Source organism: Fundulus heteroclitus, unplaced genomic scaffold (assembly GCF_011125445.2).
Source record: "Fundulus heteroclitus isolate FHET01 unplaced genomic scaffold, MU-UCD_Fhet_4.1 scaffold_109, whole genome shotgun sequence".
Taxonomy (NCBI): domain Eukaryota; kingdom Metazoa; phylum Chordata; class Actinopteri; order Cyprinodontiformes; family Fundulidae; genus Fundulus; species Fundulus heteroclitus.
The window spans coordinates 341,983-357,390 of NW_023396522.1; the positions used below are offsets into that span (position 1 = coordinate 341,983).

At 38.1% G+C, this 15,408-nt stretch overlaps 1 protein-coding gene across 1 annotated transcript; it reads right to left on the reverse strand.

Moving 5' to 3' along the window:
• Window positions 1-9,291: 9,291 nt before the first annotated feature.
• Window positions 9,292-15,161, reverse strand: LOC105924352 (protein enabled homolog). Its single transcript, XM_012860203.3, is given in 4 exon segments — window positions 9,292-9,399; window positions 10,062-10,586; window positions 14,855-14,889; window positions 15,041-15,161. Coding segments are annotated over 4 exon segments (789 nt in total).
• Between the last annotated feature and the right edge of the window lie 247 nt (window positions 15,162-15,408).

Sequence of the window (15,408 nt, forward strand, 5' to 3'; positions counted from 1 at the left end):
GCAAGCTGTAGAAAAGTAGATACCAGAGAAAAAAGACAAAAGAGAAAGAGGTACAATTTGGATAACAGGTATGCCAATAAGGCTGGGTTTCAAGAAAAAGTGAAACAGTACAGCAAGAGCAAGTATCGCAATGATCTTGTATTTCAGGAAAAGGTCAAACAGTACAGTAAAGATAAATACACAAATGATCTTGGGTTCCAGGAAGAGGTCAAACAGTACAGCAAAGATAAATATGCAAATGATCCTGAGTTTCAGGAAAACGTGAAACAGTACAGCAAAGGTATAAATGTATATAAATATAAACATCAAACAGACTTTAAAGAAGCTGTCAAACAGAGAAGCAAAGACAATTATGCATCCATGAGTAAAGAATCTAAATTGGAGCTACAAGACATGAATGTTGAAAGGTATAGAAACAATTCTCCCCGTCGTAAACGAATAAAACTTTACCACAAGGAATTGTATATCAGTATCGATCATGCTATATCTATTAAAATATTCCTGAAGAACTTGATGCACTAAATTTATTAGAACAACATTTGATTGCACAACACATTCCCCTTATGAAACTTTTAGCTTTACCAAAGGGAGGCCAAAACGGGGTTCATGGGCCTGTGACATGCGTGCCATCAAGCAGTGATGCTGTTTGTAATATTCTTCCAAGATTAGATGATCAAGATCTGATGGTTTGAGTTAAACTAAAACGTAAACTAACATTCAAGGGTCACTATGAGTATCAGTATGTGAACACGCAAAAAGTTCATAATGCTCTGAACTTTTTAAAAGCCCAGAACAAGTGGTACACTGTACATATCAACAACGAGTGGTCTAATCCGTTGGAAAAGGTTACAATTGAAGAGGCTGGCCAGCCTGCTTGTGGCTCTGTGCCTGGCCAGCCTGCTTGTGGCTCTGTGCCTGGCCAGCCTGCTTGTGGCTCTGTGCCTGGCCAGCCTGCTTGTGGCTCTGTGCCTGGCCAGCCTGCTTGTGGCTCTGTGCCTGGCCAGCCTGCTTGTGGCTCTGTGCCTGGCCAGCCTGCTTGTGGCTCTGTGCCTGGCCAGCCTGCTTGTGGCTCTGTTGATGTTCCAGAACATTACACTGATAACCAGCGCCATTGAATGTATTTGGATACATGCTTGCAACCTGTTGACATCACACAAGAAATTCTGGACAATCACTTTGAAAGTATTTAATCTGTTGCTCCTGCTGAAGGAAATAGCCCTGTAATAAGATTGCTCAGTGACATTGCTAATGAGGCAAAGTGTTTTCCTGTCCTTTTCCCAAAAGGAACAGGCACCTTCCACGAACAGAGAGATCACCGAATTACACTTGCTAAATATCTAAAAAGCAGAATATTAAATTCAGATGGCAGATTTGGAAAGAATTTGGAATATATTTTCTATGCACAATACTTGTCTGAAATTAATCAAGTGGTTTCCAATGTATCAATAGCTTTGAGAAAAGGATATCAGGGACAGCATAACACTGATGTTGCGTCATCTTCATCTAACAACCCAGACTTTTTGAAAGACCTCTTAAACTATGATATGGGCTACAAGTTTTTGAAACCAATTAGAGGCACACCTGTATTTTGGCAAGGTGTTCAGAAGGACTTGATGGCCAGGGTGAGAACTCTTGGAATTCCCACATTCTTTATGTCATTTTCTTCTGCTGATTTACGCTGGCCAGAATTTATGGAAGCATTTATGTTTGCAGACAATGTCATAGGCAATATTGCTGACATGGAATGGACCCAAAAGTGTGACTTGTTAAAAAATAATCCTGTAACAGCAGCTAGAATGTTTGACCATAGGTTTCATTGTTTGTTAAAAGAAGTCATAATGTCTCCAGCTCAACCTATTGGAAAGGTCATTGATTACTTTTACAGAGTAGAATTCCAGCAACGTGGCAGTTGTCACACACACTGCCTTTTTTGGGTGGAGTCACCTAAGATTGGTGTAAACGCCAATGAAGAAGTTATTACATTTATTGACAAATATGTGACATGTGAGCTTCCACCTGAAAGTGACCCCATGCATGAAGTTGTCTCTAGTGTTCAGATGCACAGCAGAAAACATTCTATAACGTGTAAAAAGAAGGGCACACCATGTAGGTTCAATTTTCCTAGACCACCTAGTAACCAAACCTTTATTTCAAAACCACAGCCAAATGTCTCTTGTAAAAATTCAAAAAAACCATCAGCTAAAAAATTATCTCAAACACAAGCTACTCATGAAAACACATATTTGGGAAAACTATTAAGTGTTGGGACAAAAGCTAGAGTGATGCTGATCAAAAACTTGGACATTTCAGACGGTCTGGTTAATGGAGTGTTTGGTACTGTAATTCAAATCAAGTTTTCTGAAAAACGCATTGCACATACGATTTATGTACACTTTGATGACAAGAGAATAGGTACAAAACTGAGATATAAATTCCCCTGTTCTGATCCAGAACGTAAATATGCAACTCCAATACATCAAGATGAAGACAAATTGGCATACACTGGAGGCATTAGAAGACAGTTTCCATTACGACTTGCTTGGGCATGCACTATTCACAAGGTGCAAGGCCTAACATTAGACAGAGCTGTGGTATCATTCAAAAAAATCTTTGCTGCTGGCCAAGCTTATGTAGCATTATGTCGAGTCAAATCAGTTGACAACCTTGTCATACAAGATTTCAAACCCACTGCAATTTATGCAAAGCCTGACATAGAAGACAATCTAAAAGTAATGACTACCTTCATTAGCCCTTCATTAAACCCAGTACCCAACAGCAATCTATCTCTCAGTCTACACAACATCCAAGGGTTACCAAATCATATAAAAGATCTTAAAAGTAACCTTAAGATGTTGGATACAGACATAATATGTCTAACAGAGACATGGCTTGAAGACAATAAACCGCTCAACTTTGTAGAAATGCCAGGTTGGATATTCAAACACAAAACAAGATCCCAATCATACATTGACACAGCTAACACTTGCACCTTGAAAAATAGAAATCATGGTGGTATTGGTGTTTTCTACAAAAATACGATTGCTTTTAATATTCTTGATGTACAGTATGACGATTTAGAAGCAATTGTATTTAATGTACAACCTCATGACTATAACGTGTTACTGTTGTACCGTCCACCATCATATAACATCTCTCATTTTAAGATGCGCTTGGGTACTGCTTTAAGCCTTTTCGATACCCTTTCTGGACCAAAGATTGTTCTGGGTGACTTCAATGACAATGCTCTGACTTCTAATTCCATACTGGATTTCATGGGTCAAAGATTATACAATCAAATAGTAACCACACCAACAACTGACGGTGAGACTTTAATCGACCACATTTACATTAAGGACTTTGGTCCAACAACAGTCAGTGCTACAGTTATACCGACGTACTACAGCTACCACAACAGCATCTTCATGACTTTCATTTGAGCAAAAATAATCTTATATTTTAGATATGCAGAAAGCCCCCCCCCTTTTTTTAGATCATTACTAAAAAGGTAAAACGCATATCATGAAGTTCTGATACATTCAACCTCAGACCCATAAAACAAAAATATAACTGTATTCACTTTTCTAATATCTTCAACAGTCAATATTTGTTGTGCTCCAAAAACCTTATTGAGCTGAATAGATCTGCCTACCAATTCTATCATTGATAATAAATAAATGCCAATCTACGATAAACACGCATAATGGAAGGAACAGAACAACAGAGAAGAAACACCAATTCAATTAACCAAAAAATTGCCATACTTGGATACAAAATAGGCATAGATAATCAAGAACAAGGGTCCCCTAAGACCAACTTGCACACATTACATAAACAAATTACTTCAGTCACATTTGCTTCCACAGGTTTTGATAACTCTTGATTTTTGTTTGCTTTATTTTTGTATATTGTATTCGCATTTATGCTTTTTTTCTTCTAAACTTCATTTTTTTTCTGCACATTTGTGTTAATTTTTTTACTTGAGTCTTTTTTGCAACTTTTTTTAAGTTTGCAAATGTATCGTTTTGTCACATTTTGCAATTTTTGATTACTTTTTAAAATTTACACTTTTTAAATCTTTTTACAGATTGAAATCTTTTGTGTACTTGTTCTCATTTATTTAAGACAACTTTTGACAATCTAATTTTTTTTCTCACATTTTTTTTATTTTTTCCAAATTTTATTATTGATTTTTGTTTTTGTTTAATTGCTTTTTAATTTTCAAATGTTTTGCATGTTTACAGTGATTTTCCAATTTGGGTATTTAAGTTTTTTGGAAACGTTTTGTTTATTTTAAAGCATCTCCTTACCAAGTGTATATAACAACTTTATGGTAAAAGTCATATGTTGTTCCACTGGTAAAAGCAAAACTGTTCGGCTCTCAATGGCAATCAGACAACAATTCTAACTGCCACCATGCCAAACAGGACACAGGAAAAACGGAATTTTGCTCAAATGTGTTAAGTTTACATGTATCTTTTACTGAAATATTTTTTGTGCTTCTTTACATTGTTTGTATTGTTTTTAATAAAATTGTGGTGAAACAAATACACAAATTTGTCCTCCATTGATATTTTGTGCACAATAACATTTTCTGACAAAATGTATTTACCAAAGGCTTTGTCACAGTGATCAAAAGTAAACAATGCAGGAGACAGTGTGTAGAAAAATGTTCAACTGTTGTTTATGTACAAAAATTATGCAAAAGGCATTTGTGCAAAAATGCATTAACGTTGTGTATTTTTTTTTTTAAAAGGATAATAAAAGTTGGGCAACGTTGGTAATGAGGAAAATGTGCAAATATGGTGTAGAGTCCAGTTTAGAGTTTAACAGTACAACAGACTGATGGCAACAGGGAAAAAGCTGTTGCAGAACCTGGTGGACCTGTAGTGGATGCTGCAAAACCTTTTCCCATTGGGCAGCAGGGAAAACAGTCCACGGTGGGGGTGTGAGGGGTCTCTGATGATGATATGTGCTTGGGACATGCAGCGCTGGGATGCAATGTCCTTAATGGAGGGAAGAGAAGCCCTGATGATCCCTTCTGCTGTCCTCACCACTCTCCACAAGATGCTGTGGGATGAGGGTGTTGAACGCTGAAGTCCAGGAACATGCTCAAAGGGGGCGGTGCGTGAGCTTGGAACCCGTTAATAACTGCTTGCAGTTCTAGTTATTATTATTATTATTACGGGTAATTATTATTCTCCGCTAAAACGCGTTGTGGAGCCCACGCGGATTTGTAACGAACCTATTGAATCAGGTATCCAAGTACAGAATGTGCACCGCTACTCATACCCAGAAATTCAGACCCCTCAACAACTAGGGGGCGCTATAACAAAGGACAATGCGTTTACGCCTGTAACCACCAAACTACTGGTCCTACACTCAAAAACTTGATGTAACTTTGTTTATTGGATGATTCTGCAAAATAAAGTGAATTGGCACACCCTTCAATTTCCAGCTAGTTTTCGCGCTACTTGGCTACAAAGGTTAAACCTTTCTTGTTAACCTCCTCCTACATTTTTTGTGCAATCCGCGCAAAACTTTATATATAAGCGTGTCATGGACAAATAAAAAAAGTTATCGCGGTGGATTTTTGAATTTTGACTTTTTCGAAAAGTAACGCTAAAATAAGTGATTGTTAGCTAGCTAGCTCTAAATGTAATTGCTGATTGTAAAACCATAACAGATTTTGACATGTCCTTCATAACCCATTGTCCAAATAAGATTTTGCACATGTGACCCACATTTGAGGATCGTCCATCACTAGGGGGCGCTGTGATGTCAAGAAATCTACTACGCAAGAATGGCTGATCGGATTTTTACAAAACCTTCTTCATTCCCTTCCGGACATTGCCCTTAACTAAAGTCTTAAATATGGTAATGATTGAAACAAGTGGGCAGGGCCTATTTCCAAAAGTGTGGAAAAAAACTTGAAAACTTCAAAAATTCACCTAAAATCACTTGTGTGGTGTAACAAGCTCAGATTTTCAGGATGTATTCCTTGAATAAGGTGCAACAATTCTCTCACTGCATGTATTCCAGTGTTTTAAAGTGCCACACTCTGTTTTTTTCAAAGTTTGTAAAATTGAGAAATCAATGTATTTTCCACAAATATTGGTCAATCCCAATAAAAAATGGCCTCTATCTGTAAAGCACAGCCAGAATAACCATGTCTTTCAGTTTGGTAAAAATCCAGGCGATTTTGACCAAAGATTTTAAAAATTAATGATACAAGATTATAAAGTTTAATATTTTTTTTCTCTAAATCCATTTTTTTAATGACCATCAAAAAAATCGTGTGGTTAGATAAAACACTCTTGGACATTCATGAATATTTTCAGAATTTTAGAGCAAACCGTTGAATTTTAACAAATTTAGGAAGTTTGTGATCAGTTTACAGCTCTCATCATCCAGATCTCTGCCATCCAGAACTGTGAACATGGCCGCCACTTTGCCCATATTTGGGCACATCACATGATGTGACGTCACACCCCGTGCTGTTTCTAAGCAGCTCCACCTCAGGAGCAGCTGCTCACCCGGACACTCGTTAAATAAAATCACAAAGATTTTGATGCATGCAGATTATTAAGGAAACTACGTCAAATAAAATTATAAACTGCAGCTACAATATGGACTGTAGAACGGGTTCTAACTGGGTGAGGCCAGAGAAAGGCGATTGTCAAGTTTTTTTTTTTTTTTTTTAAAGAGTGGAGGGCGAAGTGAAACGACACTGTAGAACCAAGTCGCACTAGAACCAGCTGAGAAAGCCTCCTGTTGTTCTATGGACTAATTTTATTCAACCCAAAATCACCCGCCAGAGAGACGAGCTACAGCAGCCAAGATGACCTACAGCAATATTTAACTTTATGCAAAGTTTAATAACATTTTTCTAATTAAAGTGTTCATCTTAAAAAGCAAGTAATGTTTTTTTTCTGATAAACTTTGAGCAATTTTATTGAACTTCAAAAATTGAACATCCCATCCATCCATGGATTTTCTATACCCGCTTTTCGGTACAGGTGTGACGTCAAGCGCTATCTGATGGGGAAACAGGGTAATAGGGGTGGGGTGGGGGGGGCGGCAGGTGGCTCTTCCTAGGCAGGGACACAGATTACATCCTGGACAGGTCGCCAGTCACAGGGTTAAAATATAACCGTTTTATTAGACTTCAAAAAAGTTAAAAATTGCCTTTTTTATTAACTCATGAGTTGTGATAATTGATTGCTGTGCAATAATAGAAAAACAGACTGATTATTGTAATGTGCGATCTGTGTTAAATTTAAATATATGACGTCATCATAGTGTTGGTTATGTGTCCTGCATTGTCCATGGTTGTGGTTGGCCTTGTATGATCATAGGATTGGTTTATATTGAATGTATATTGAACAACAGCACGGGATGTGACGTCACATCATGTGATGTGCCCAAATATGGGCAAAGTGGTGGCCGTGTTCACAGTTCTGGATGGCAGAGCTCTGGATGATGAGAGGGAGCCAGTGGAGTTAATGTACAGGAATGAAGTAGATGATGTATGATGAAGCTGCTGTCTTTGTACTAGCTGCAGTTTATGGAGGTTTTCTGGAGGACAGGAAGGGAAGGGAGCTGAAATTGTAAAGTGAAGAGGTGAGTGGACTGTGAACCAGTTTGGTAACAGTGTGAAGAAAGAACTTGATGCTGCCGACATGAAAGTTACCAGGTGATGATGTGGAAAGTGAAGGAGAGGATGGGAGGCTGTCCAGGATGACGCCAAGGCTCTGAAGCTGAAAGGTAGGAGAGATACGGGAATGGTCAATGGATATTGTAGACCTACCAGATTTGGTTAATGTTGACTTTGCACAATAAGCAAGTGAGGTAACTGATGTGGCATGATGTCCACGGACCGGGACTGTATGGGCTGACTTGAAAAATGTTTCAGTCAAACTGATTATTTTTGCTTTAACCCATGGTATATATGTATACATATGCTCTTTTACTATAGCTGTTTAGAGTTCAACAGTCTGATGGCAATGGGGAAAAAGCTGTTGCAGAACCTGGTGGACCTGCAGCGGATGCTATGGAACCTTTTCCCATTGGGCAGCAGGGAGAACAGTCCATGGTGGGGGTGTGAGGGGTCTCTGATGTTATGGGCTCGGGACATTTAGCGCTGGGATGAAATGTCCTTAATGGAGGGGAGAGGAGCCCCGATGATCCCTTCTGCTGTCCTCACCACTCTCCACCAGATGCTGTAGGATGATGGTGTTGAATGCTGAACTGAAGTCCAGGAACATGCTCAAGGGGGCGTGGGTGGGCTTGGAACCCGTTAATAACTGCTTGCAGTTCTAGTTGTTTTTGGTCCTCTGATTTCCCACTTCATCGCTTTTATTTAAAGATGCACATACAGAGTCTGAAAACTGCTGGGGGCTTATTAAGTTCATAGACAGCCTCATTTTAACAGCACAATTTACGTTGGTGGGATTCACCCAGATAAGGCGGTAATTTTCCTGAGTAAAGTCTCCAAGTCGGTATTTACTTATGATGCCAGTTACAGTATATAAGTGTTACCACAGCATTTTGAGTCCCTTCAGTTCTTGTTAAATTGAATATTTGTCTAATTCTTATTCCAGTTCTTTTCATCCTTTGTGTTCATTAGTTAAACTTAGTACAGTTTATTTTTGTAAAGGGAGCTATGTCTCCTGTGAGTCCTGTGGTTGACTGTCAACCTGTCCAGAGTGCCCTTGTTTGCTTACCATCTGTGAACAGGCACCAGTAACGCATTGATGTCAAACTGGATTTCAGTGTCAATGGGTATAGATGCGGGTTCATCATGACAACATTAGCAATATTTTTGCTGGCATATAGGCCTGCAACATTGTTTTTATGGGACACTGTGTAGCTCAGTAGTGGAGTAGGTGTACCATATATGGCAGTCATGGTCCTCAACACAGCTGTCATGGGTTCAAATCCCAACCCCAGGTCACCTACTGCATGTTTTCTGCCTGCCTTTCTTTCTTTCAAGCAACCAATTGGGACTATGAGCCAATCATTTCAAAACTGAATCTTTTGAAATGATTGTCTGGTTCTTTAAAACAAGGTGAAAAAAATAGATCTTTACTAATGTGCGCTCGATGCTATGATTAATGGATCATTTTACTCACGACAAATGCCTATGTGTACAGATTTACCAAAAGGTGTGTTTTAGGGGCTTAGAAACATTTTATCCATTGATAGTGGATTTATAGTTGTCTTCATGTAATTACCAAAGATACAACATAAAACAGGTCTATATAGACTTGTATACATTGCTTAAGTAGGAGCTCACCTCCTTGCAAGAATTGCACTCATTTCTCCCATTAGGCCACCTTCTCCACCTCCACCAGATGATGATGACTGTTTGGAAACTGGGGCTGATGCCACCCCCTCCTCCTTAATAAATAAAAAATGGCTCCAGTTAGGTTTTGTTCTTCCACTTCATGTGAGCAAAAACAGGTTAGAGATCAAAACCACTGATTCACAAAGTTTCCTCGTTGTCAATTAAGGATAAGAGATACCATTACTTTTATTGTTTCACAATGGGGAAATTTGGGGTCTTATTTTGATTAGAATTCAATTCAATTTCCATATAGTTAAGACATTGACCTGATATTTACTGGCTCCTACTGCAGTTCTACCAAGCAAATAGCATCTCTCTGTATAGTATATATTTAAAGGTTTTATTGATGCATTTGGGGATAACTCAATATGTATGTATGTTGATTTATGTAAAATGGAACCCAATTAAATTGCTAAAATGGTGAAGGGACTCGTTCAGATTTCCAAAGTCAGTTTCTTTGTTTTGCTTTAGAGCTTCCATGGGTATACCCAACCTGAATCAAAGGAAATGTTCATTACTTGACCATTTGAATTGCAATGTTAGAGCTGGGAGGTACACTTCTTGAACAAGCAGGATACTAGTCCTTGGGGACTGATGTTGAACACCCCTGGGGTAACTTAAGGCAATTTCACTGCTTAGTGAATTGCCTCGTCGGAGTCAGAAAATGTCCTCGTTTTTACATACTGACTTAATACATTCCGCTTGGTGTCTTTACCTTGACCGTTTTCCGCAATTTAGCTCCTGCAAGAGCAGCTGCAAGATCATTGCTGGCCCCTTGTCCTCTAACGTCTCCACTTCCTCCTGCAGGGGGTGGAGGTGGAGCTGGTGGGACTATAACACCAGACGGAAGGGGAGGAGGTGCTGGTGGACAAGTGTCAGTGTGGGGTGAAGTTGGACCTAGGTGAGGCTGTGGTGGTGCTGGAGGAGCAGCTGGTGGTGCAGAGGAAGTAGGGGACCTCATTTGCTCTTTCTCTTGCTGTTCCTGCCTTTGCTGCTCCAGTCTGAACAGAAACTCTTTTCACTCTCTGACCTGGACAAGCCTTGTTCAGCTTGGGGTACCTACACTTCCAAATGCACTGAGAGCCTCTAGTGCAAGCATCATGGAGTTGGCAAAAATAGTTGCATCTTCTTTACTCCCAAAGTTTAAGCCCCACACTTGTTTGGGATCTCGCCATTGGTGAAAGTGTGCTGTTGCTTGATTATACTTCATCCCTTTGACTATGGGGCAGTTGAGCACAACCTGCCATGGATAAGAACCACAAAACAAGTAATAAATCTCTTACATGAATTTTAGTTTCAGAAAATATCTTTTTTTATACAAGAGCCAGAGCCCAAAGTGAAGAATTTCAAATTCATCACATTCATTTGTTTTGTGTGCTTAAACTATTAAGGAACATTAATAGAGTTTAGTTATTAAAGCTAGTGTCAGCCATTTTTCCCGAAAGTTTCTCCAAGTCCCTTTTTGAATAATTGCACATGCACAAGACTCCTTGCTCTTCCGCTCTTCAGGGGTCTCGTCTCGCATGAAAAAAATCTCCCAAATCATCTCTAGTCTTATTTTTTCTACTGAGGCCTTCCTTTTCTTCTCATAAACATGAACACGGTTTGCTTCTTGCGACTGTCAGCCATGTTCAAAGTTTACAGTGAGAGCAGCGGAGTTACAATGAATGGCTAACCTCTAAGATAACCTGATACATAAACACTAGAGTTGTACTGTGCATACACAGTCAGCAAGCAAAAACTAGAAAGGAAAGAGCAAGGACACTGGTGTTACTTGTGCACGTCAGAATGATTGGCACGTGGGACAACCAATAGACACAACTTTCTAAGGACACAACTTTCCTGTGTTGAGGATCAGTGGAGCAGACATGCGATTCCCTATCCTCACCAACTGGGGTCTATTGGTCATCATCAAGGGGATGTATTAGAGATTACATGAAGCTACAGGTTGTTAGAGCTGTTGAAAACGGTTATTAGGAAAATCTGAGATGATTCATACAGACACTGTATGTCATCGATGTGACATACATAGATATGGACAAATAGATTGAAAAAGGGAACAGCCACTTATCTCAGGGGCAGCATGCACACATAGACAGTCTTGGACACCCTGCTATTTCACAATCTATCACCTAACACCCCAGTGGTGACAGGTTTTCTGCTAACGACAATGGGAGGAGCGCACACCCTTGCGAGTGGTGCTTAGGTTCTATAACAGCCAATGTAATCATCATTTGGGGCTTGCTCTCACTTATTCCTTTTTCCTGTGTTGGTACCTGTCAAGAGCCTCAGAGCAAATCTGTAATCTTTTCTCTGTCTTATTTAGATTAAAAGTGTTAAAGAAGTTTATTAGTGTAATTGCTTTATGGGGAAAGAACCAGAGAGGACACACGGGACTCCAACCACCAACAGGGGGCAGTAACTTTTACAATTCCCCCCATATAATCATGCTTATCTAATCATATTATGTAATCACTGGTCTTTCATCTGTTTTTTTGTTTTATAATAAATCTTATTTTTCTTGGCAAAACTTTGCTTCTTAGAGATGTCTTGTTCACTTGGTAAGCAATCTTAAGTTAAATATAATTTTTTGTTTCCTGACTGAGAAAACAATGGGGCTCTAAAGGACATGGGATTTTGCAATGAATTGTGAGATGTGGTTGCCAATTTCCGGGTGTAATGCCAATCTTATGATATGACAGACTCCAACTCCCAGCATGCAACATGGTCAAAATGGCCACTGACTCCCAGTGTGCAACACGGTCAACAAAACCACCGGCCCCATAGACATCATATACGTAGACGCCCCATTGTACGCTGCCGGCCGCTAGGCCGACATGCCTACAGGGCGGCCATCTTGGGTCAGACCACAGATCCGACATCTGCTGTCAAAATGAATAGGAGGCAGCTCAGATCTCATTTTAATCATATGTTCACAATGCTCGTGACCTTTCAGACAGATTACACATATTTATCCAGAATCAAAACTATATATATATATATATATATATATATATATATATATATATATATATACTGTGTATTTATATACTGTGTATATACTGTGTATATAGGCTATATATATACCGATCTACAGACAACAGCACTGATCTACATAGGAGCAAAACTATATACAGACAAGTGAGAGCAGAGGTGCCCTTAACAGCATTTCGAAATGATATATATATATATATATATATATATATATATATATATATATAATGTATGTATGTATGTGTATGTATGTATGTATGTATATATATATGTATATGTATGTATATGTATATATATATATGTATATATATCTATATATATATATCTATGTATCTCTATATATATATATATATGTGTATGTCTGTATGTCTGTATGTATGTGTCTGTCTGTATGTATGTATGTATGTCTGTCTCTATGTATGTATATGTGTCTCTCTATCTGTCTATGTATCTCTCTCTATCTGATCTATATATCTATAGTATATGTATATGTATATATATATGTATGTATGTATGTATGTATATATATATATATACTGTTATATGTATATATATATATGTATCTGTATATATGTATGTATATATATATGTATGTATGTATATATGATATATATATGTATATGTAGTATTACTATATATTTATATGTATGATATGAGGTATTATATATATGTATATGTATAGTATATATGTATATTATATCTAGAATATATAGATATATGTATCTGTATATATATATATGGTATATGTATATATATCTATGTCTATGTATATATATATATATGTATATGTAGTATATATAGTATATGTGTATATATGTATATGTATATCTATATATAGTATATGTGTATATATATAGTATATGTATATCTATGTATATGTATATGTGTATAATGTATTATATATATAATAGTATATGTATATATATATGTATATATGTATAATATATAATATATATATATATATATATGTATATATATATATGTATATGTATATATATATATGTATATATATATATATATGTATATGTATATGTTTGTTTTTGGTGCTTAATGTACTTTTCTCTACTTCCATTCCTGCTACCCATTAGCACATATTGTGGTTATGCCGGAAAAACTGTAACTGTAAAGCATGAGGATTATCTATCATAAAATCTTACTCATGGAAGGTAATTCCCCAGGATCTGGTTCCTAGTGTCCTTTTATTTGCGCACCCATAAGCGGAGTAAAATTCGGGCTTCCTGGGACTTAGCTCTGGAAGTTTGCTTACTTTCAATACAAAATCAAAATTATCTATTAAGTTAGACAATCATTTAATTAAATCAATTGGTCCCATGTAGCCCCTAAAGGTGCGACGTTTTCAGTCAGTTGATTTATTTGGAAATCGGGTGAGAATTCACCGGATTCAGAGTGTCTAAAAACATAAAGTACACTTTCCTGAATTGACGTTTATTCTGTCTGACTGCAGCTTGGTCTGACCTAAGATGGCCGCTCTGTCGGCACGCCTCTCACCCAAGAACGCGGCGTCTACGTATTCATGTCTGTGACCGGCCCTAGCAAAGTTATCTCGTTGCTATGAGAGGATATAAAAAGCGCCCACACGCTCGATTCTCTCTTCTTCACTGGCACCACGCCAACTGGGAAGACATACAGCTGTTCATCCCGTTGGGATTTCCCCATATGGCAAGGTTTCGAGTCCTCGCTGGTCTGAGTTGCCGAACCAACTTCTCCCTGTTCCTATGCAGGAGGTCGACTTTAAAAGTACTTTGAATTAATTTTTGATCCCACTGGAAGCCGCTACCTTCCAGCAATCGACAAGCTCCATTTTTGTTTTGGCCAAACAAAGTGTCGGACAGAGCCCAGAGACCAAGTTTTTTTTTTCACTTTGCTTCTGCGTTGCCCCTCCCTTCTTGAACGTGAGTTTAAACAACTGTGAGTTGAATTAAGAATTGCTACCTCTTGTTTAATCCATTCTGACTTGTTTTATTTTCATTTATTTTCTTTTGCATGTTCCTTGCGTAGCGATTAGTTTCCTAGTATTCATTAGACATAATTACTGTAACAGGGAATTATTTTTGTTTAATAAATAATAACGTGTGGAATACTAATTGTTTGTATTTATTTTGAACCAGAAGTTGGATGGTCTATAAGATTAAAGAATTACCTCTTTTTGAGTTAACAACTGAATCAACTGAGACATTTTCATTGGTTTGTGATAAGGATCCAAGGGTTAAAACTCCAATTGCAGTTATAATTTGTGTTATCAGCGTTTGCTGGATAACTCCTTTATTCTATGTGTGTGCAGAGTTTGCTGTAAAAAGACCGCTAGTGCTCGAATTCATCCCTTTGAACCATTGTTTTGATATCATCTTAAGAGCTGATCATCACCAGACAATACTTAACAGACAGAGTTATTTATGAAACATTAAATAACTTTAAACACTGTAAAATTGCACAACACTGTCAAGCTGGTTTCTAGCCACAACCTGTCCTTTAATAAACCTTCTTTAATCATACCTTTCTGTCTGGTCTGAATTCTTGGTCCGTCAGTTCTGTTCGTTACAATAGTAACATACGGGGGTTCATCATCTTGAGGTTTGGATTTGAGGCTGCATTGAGCATGATCAATTCTGATGGGCTTTGTGAAATTATTTGGACGAAGTAGCTGGACTAATAGTTGAGATACAAAATCTGTGGGGTTACCCTTCTCTTCTTCTTCCTCCACAATTCCTGTAATCAAGATGTTGAGCCTGTGAGAGTGACCCTCCAAATTATTTAGCTTAGCTTTGAGCAGGCCATTAGCCCTCTGCAGGTCACCGCACATAGTTTCCCAATGCTGTGATGCGAACGTGTGCACTAGAGAGTGCCTCATCCATGCCGTCTAAATGTTGTTCAGTCTGACTTTCCCATTCTGCATGTGACTATAATATCCAAGAGCTCTTCTATTGTCTTCTTCATTTCTTCCATAGGTTGTGAAACGTTAGATAGCTCAGCACCATTCCTGTTGACTGCGGCTAATATAGCATCATTGCTAGCACTAGCAGAGCTTGCTGAAGATATTGAGCAGTTTT